This window comes from Prionailurus bengalensis, chromosome B1 (genome assembly GCF_016509475.1).
Source record: "Prionailurus bengalensis isolate Pbe53 chromosome B1, Fcat_Pben_1.1_paternal_pri, whole genome shotgun sequence".
Classification (NCBI taxonomy): Eukaryota; Metazoa; Chordata; class Mammalia; order Carnivora; family Felidae; genus Prionailurus; species Prionailurus bengalensis.
This window is the reverse complement of record NC_057344.1, coordinates 35,781,935-35,788,321: the sequence shown is the minus strand read 5'-3', so window position 1 is coordinate 35,788,321 and position 6,387 is coordinate 35,781,935. Positions and strand designations below refer to the sequence as shown.

The following is a 6,387-nucleotide window of genomic DNA, read 5'->3' as shown; positions in this document are numbered from 1 at the left end:
TGGGTGCTGTTGGGAAGATGTGAGCAAGGAGGCCAGGGCAACTGAAAAGGAGTTTAAACAATTAAAGGGGAGTACTATTGTAGCCTTTAAGGAAGGGAGGCATATCCTGCCATTTTAGTTTTACATTTATAGTTTAGTTAAAAATCAAAAGTTTGTTTTTTTGTTTTGTGGTTTTTGTTTGTTTGTTTTTTCCCAGATCCTGAACTATAACCATCTGTAGTATTGACTTAGGAATTCTGTCAGTCTTTTCTGTATGTGGATGGCCTGATTTTTTGTAGCTAATACTTAAGGCAAGTTTGCAAAAGTTAAGAGGTTTCCTTGTCAGTTAAGGGATCAGGGGTGGGTCAGGGCAATGAAGGAAGCTCTTTAAAGAAGGAGTCCTGACTTCTATAGATTATAAAGTGATTTTGAAGAGGCTTGATGGTCCTGAGATTTGAGGAGCCAGGAAGAGTCTTATCCCTGGTTACCTGGGTGAGAAAAGAGTGTTAAATGTCACCCTTGAGACTCAACAGGTATTGCAAGCTCAAAGCAGAAGAGTCTGCATCCTAGAGACTTCAGTTCTGGTAGAGTTTGAAAGAAGAGTTTTATAGAGAATTGGATAAAGATTCAGAGAAGCAACTATGGAGATCAAGGGGGAGATGGAATAGTTTATGTGAAAGTAGACTGGGAAAAAAATTACGAGTCTAGTAGAGAAAAGAGAGGCCCAAAACAAAGCAAAACCCATAACTATTTACTGACAGAATAATTTTGTGGTATGATTATGTTAACTGTGAATTTGTTCATAAACCAAAATCCTGTCCATACATAAAAAGTGCTTCCTTGTGCAATAGGTAGTTAACGCGCAGGACTGGGTTCTCTGAGAGGCTGTTTGGGTAGAAAATACAAGTACCTTTGAGGAGAGCTTGGCTTTTAAGGGCTTGCTGGTGGAGAATATGCAAAATATTCTGGGCTAAATAGAGCTTTTTTTAAAAAAAATTTTTTTCAACGTTTATTTATTTTTGGGACAGAGAGAGACAGAGCATGAACGGGGGAGGGGCAGAGAGAGAGGGAGACACAGAATCGGAAACAGGCTCCAGGCTCTGAGCCATCAGCCCAGAGCCTGATGCGGGGCTCGAACTCCCGGACCGCGAGATCAGGCTCTGAGCCATCAGTCCAGAGCCTGATGCGGGGCTCGAACTCCCGGACTGCGAGATCGTGACCTGGCTGAAGTCGGACGCTTAACTGACTGCGCCACCCAGGCGCCCCATAAATAGAGCTTTTGAAGTGAACATGATATAGGAAGGAGGCTGGTTGTATTACTGGTCTGACCTAAAGAAACTATATTTCCGGGGCATCTGGGTGGCTCCGTCAGTTGAGAGTTTGACTCTTGATTTCAGCTCTGGTCATGATCCCAGCATCGTGGGATTGAGCTGCATTGGACTCCTCACTGAGCGTGGAGCCTGCTTAAAATTCTCCCTCTTTCCTCCCCCACCCCTGGCTTTTGTGTGCATGTGGTCTCTCTCTAAAACAAAAAAACCCAACTATGTTTTTAATGCTTTGTGAATCTGTCTTGAAGGAGAAGGAAAACAATTGGGAATCTTTAATCTTTATAAAATGAAATGTTGGCAGGTAATTTATCAGAATAGGATCGACACCAGTGTCCTCTGCAGCCGTTGAATGGATCCTGTCCAACCACCCTTCAGGGGCTCTTCTGTGAACCCATCTCAGTGTGTACGGATGCCTGGCTCTTGGCCACAAGCTCCTAAACCTTTGGACTCAGCGCTGGGCAGGGCAGGATCTACAGGCAGAGGCCATGTATTTGGGAAGCCAGGGGAACCAAGCCCACGGAGTGGGCCAGCACAAAGGGTAAGACCATGTCTGGATGCAGATGTAGCAGCATACAGCTTATCATCAGAGGAAATAAGAGATTTCAAAGTGCTTAGAAAACTGAAGCCCTGTATGAAAAAAAAATGGTTGGGGTTTTTTGGTTGGTTGGTTGGGTTGGGTTGGTTTTTCTTTAACAAGTAATTGCATGCCGGGCATCTGTTTCAAATCCTAAAGTTGCAAGAGTTTAGAAAAAGTGCCTCATAAAGAATGCCAAATAGAGTTGGGTAAATGCTTTAGTTCCCTAGCATCTATACATATAAATGCATATACACAAATGACAAGTTTAAAGATAATAGCTTGTTGTTCTTTTCTAAGTGTTTAGATTTTCATGCTGGGTTGGGCTCTGTGATATTAGCAGACAGTCCTGCTTCTGAGGTAATAATTGTTAAGAAAGTTTTTCCAGAAGGCTCCTTGCCCAAATCTTAAATAAAAAGATCTTCAGCCATTGCTTTTAATGTGTGTACTCTTGCATGTATATGCATTCTTAATCTCTTAATTATATAGTAATTTTAAGAGTGGTATTTGTAATTTAAAAATCTCAAAGAATAAGGAGTTAGCACATATAGGAAGAAGCTGATAAACAGTTATGACAATTTTAAGAGTTGACAGTGTCAAATGTAATATTCTGTAGGAAGAAAAATTGATGACGTTATGTTGGGTTTTTACTCAGATGACTTACTTGAGTCTATAAGTGGCAGCTCTAACAGGTATAACAGCAGTAAACTTTGAAAACTGCCGCAAGAAAACAGCAAGTTTTGTTAGAGGTTGTTAAAAAAACCACACAAACTTCAGATACTTTTAAATGATCCAGTTTTTCTGAAAATATATTAACTAGTATATGTTTTTTCTCTTACCTTGGGTGTGTAGGAAATAAACTAGAAGAATTGCACTCTGTTACTCTATACATCAAATCATGGGCTATAGCTGTATATATGCTTGACAGTCTAATATGACATAGTTATAAATGTCATATATAGTCACATGTAGTTATAAGTGTTTATTAAAAGTGTTTATTGGGATGCCTGGGTGGCTCAGTCCCTTAAGCATCTGACTCTTGTCATGATCTCAAAGTCATTGGATCAAGCCCTGAATTGGCCTCCATACTGAGCATGGAGTCTGCTTGGGATTCTCTCTCCCACTCCCATCCCTCCCCTCCCCCTGCCATGCGTGTTCACTCTCCTGCAAAATAAATAAATAAATGTTTTCTTTTTTAAAGGGTTTATTAAATATACCTATAATTTTTTTATAAAGCATTTTTTCCTTTATGGTTGTAACATGTATAGAATTCAAAGATGATTTTTATTACATCTTCTTAAACACTTCACTATGTGCATTACAGAATGTGCATCACTTCCAGTCATTGAAATAACACTGTTACTTCATTTTAGAAATGAAATACATTCTGCATCTTAGAATAACTTTTGAAATATATCTTAGAATAACTCTACTCTTTTCATAGGAATGTGTGGATTTGGTCTCCATGTTCCGAGGACTGGGCCTTAAAACAGTGTCTCGGACCCCTCTGAAACGGGAAATGCCTCCATTAGGTATGTGAAAAACTAATTTGAAAAAAAATGTGGTGGTATGTATGTATGGTTGCTTTGTTCTTAAATTCGTACAGTTTATCTTCAGGAAAATAATTGTACTTTAAAACATCTTCAGCTCACAGTTATAGTTGGGTTTTGGCCCTTCCATTCAGGTAGAGGCATTTTAGGTCGAGGCTTGTCTACCAGTATGGTACGCAAGGACAAAGAAGAACCCCATCCCACTTTTCCGGATCCTTCAGTGCTGATAGCTGGGGATAACAAGATGGCAGAGGCCTGTGTTGGTTGGAATAGGTAGGTAAAGTTGCCTTCTCAGGTAAGTGTCAAATTCAGATGAAATAGCTCTGTAAATCCAGAGAGAAACTCTGAAAAGGGTTGTATTATCTTATAAACAATGCATGGTTTTATATTAAAGAATGGATATTTTGCAAGAATAATTAGGAGCCACTGATGTAATCAGTCATTAGAAAAGGGTAAAAAGTAGTTCTCCACTGAGCAGTTTACAACTCCATTTGCTCTGTTAAGTTAACCTGATTGTGTGGTTCTTTAACCTGGCTGATTCTAACTTCCACCTCAGTTCTGCCATGAAAGTTGGCCCTGAGAGTCAGTATTAATAGAAATTAGCGAAATGAGTCATGTAGGTGTATTGGATCTGGAGAGAATCCCAAGGTTGGGTCCCTGTTGCTGACTCCTCCAGGAAAAGAATGTAGACTTGGAGGAATCATTTAGATGGGTTGTAGACGGTCAAGAAAATCCTGATTTGTTCTCTTTTCAATGTTTCAGAATGCTTGGAAGAGGGAATTCGGATATGTCTTTATTCCCTTTGGGAAGAGCAGCTGGTGGTATAGGCAGAGGAGTATACAAGGCTCCTGCTACTCTCAGCTTGACTTCTCGGGATCCTGCCCAGCTGTCATCACCACCACCTCTGCCCCCATCCTCACCACACTCTCTGGATCACCCTCTACTTGGGACTGTAGAACACAAGGGAAAGTAAGTCTGGAGCACTGCCTTCTCTGCTTGGCATTGGTGTGGGGAGAGGCCTTCTCATAATATTGTAAACACTGTTTTCTGTTGTAGCTAAGCTCCTTTGTGGGTGGTAGCTACTGGAGGGTTGTTTGTTGTGTTTCTTGTTTTTTTTTTTTTTTTTTTGCCAGTGGGGGGAATGACAAGAGGTGGGACAATTCCTGATGAAGTAAAATGGGTTGATGGTATAGATAGCATGTACCAGAGAGTGATTCAAGTGATTTTTCATTTTCTTCTCAATTCAGACACAGCAGTTCTTTGTCACATTGAAGATAAGGAAGTCATCTAGGAAAGATATTGCAGCAGTTTATCTTAGTGGAACTAATTTTTGTGTTCTTAGTTATCTGGCCTAGATTATTCCATTTATATTACTGGAGCAAAGAAGGTGAACTTGCCTCTCTAATTAGAGATTGCTAAGAATTTAGCTTCTAGCCTTCAAAGCTTGCTTTTGTGTGTCTTGTGTAAGCTAAGTGTAAAATATTACTTCCCTCAATGTTTTTTTATTTCTTTTTATTTATTTTCTTGTGGTATGGGTTTGCACTTTTGTTTTGGGTATATATGCATGCTTTTGTTTATTTTTCAGAGAGCTTTTTGTGAAGCAAGGATCAAAAGGTACACCTCAATCTTTGGGATTGAATCTTATCAAAATACAGTGTCATAATGAAGCAGTCTATCAATATCATGTGACTTTCAGGTATTCACAGCTTTTTTCTCTGTATTCACTTCTTAGCATTAATGAAATAGTTTTCCTGGAAAAACTGAATATTTTTCTGTGTGTTTCATAATGAACTTCTGCCTACAATAATGCACAAACTCTGGTCTTTGCATTAAATTTAAGGTTAACGTTATTTATATTTAGCTATGTTACCATTTCAGATTTTATTATTTTTGTTTTACCATTTTATGCGCCTGTAAGGTGGATTTTCAACGTTTATTTATTTTTGGGACAGAGAGAGACAGCATGAACAGGGGAGGGGCAGAGAGAGAGGGAGACACAGAATCGGAAACAGGCTCCAGGCTCTGAGCCATCAGCCCAGAGCCTGACGCGGGGCTCGAACTCACGGACCGCGAGATCGTGACCTGGCTGAAGTCGGCCGCTTAACCGACTGTGCCACCCAGGCGCCCCTAAGGTGGATTTTCTATGAAGTTAATGAAGCTTAAGTGCAGGGCCTTTTACTTGCATAGACCCCTTCCATAATCTTTTAACTTATTTTGTATCTATTATTTTGTATTCCTTGTCTTAAGGAGAGACCCCTCTCCTCCAGTGGCGTGAGACCCACATCTCACAAAACGCAGATCCTCCTTGCAATAAGTCTCCTACCATGATGGCTCTCCAGTGACAGTCTGCGACAAAATCTGAGAGTGAGGGGTGTCTGGGTGGCTCAGTCACTTGAGTGTCCGACTTTGGCTCAGGTTATAATCTCACTGTTTGTGGGTTTAAGTCCCATATGGAGCTTGCTGCTGTCAGCGCAGAGCCCGCTTCAGATCCTCTGTCCCCTTTCTCTCTGCCCCTCCCCCACTTACACTCTCTCTCTCAAAAATGAATAGACATTTAAAAAAATCTAAGAGTGAGAAAATCAGAGAGAATAACTTTAATATTATGTCAGTAACTTCAGGGTTTCTCATTCTTAAAAATTAAGAATTCATTTTAGTTTGTGTTCTCTTTTAAAATCTCAGGAAACTTATTAGCTGGAGGTTATTGCTGGAATTGTGAAAATGAGTGTTTTGGAGTATTTTGGGGGAGAAAATAGGAAAATGGAAGACTGAATTTTTGAAGCATAGCTGCTAATTGGTGCAAGAGGAACACGTAGAGTGTAAGAGAGAAGAAAGGAACAGTTAGGAGGAAATACCCTGAAGATAGATTATAAAGACCAAAGGAAGGGCTCCTTTGAAATTTTTTTTTTAACGTTTATTTATTTTTGAGACAGAGACAGAGCATGAATGGGGGAGGGTC

At 40.1% G+C, this 6,387-nt stretch overlaps 1 protein-coding gene across 1 annotated transcript in view; it reads left to right on the top strand.

Moving 5' to 3' along the window:
* The first annotated feature begins 1,606 nt into the window (after positions 1-1,606).
* The window catches only part of PIWIL2 (piwi like RNA-mediated gene silencing 2), a 75,648-nt gene continuing 70,867 nt past the window's right edge, over positions 1,607-6,387 (top strand). The window contains exons 1-5 of the mRNA XM_043562014.1: positions 1,607-1,845; positions 3,326-3,413; positions 3,566-3,704; positions 4,194-4,400; positions 5,017-5,127. Coding sequence (XP_043417949.1) covers positions 1,657-1,845; positions 3,326-3,413; positions 3,566-3,704; positions 4,194-4,400; positions 5,017-5,127 — 734 coding nt within the window. The 5' untranslated portion in view covers positions 1,607-1,656. The remainder of the gene's footprint in view (positions 1,846-3,325; positions 3,414-3,565; positions 3,705-4,193; positions 4,401-5,016; positions 5,128-6,387) is intronic.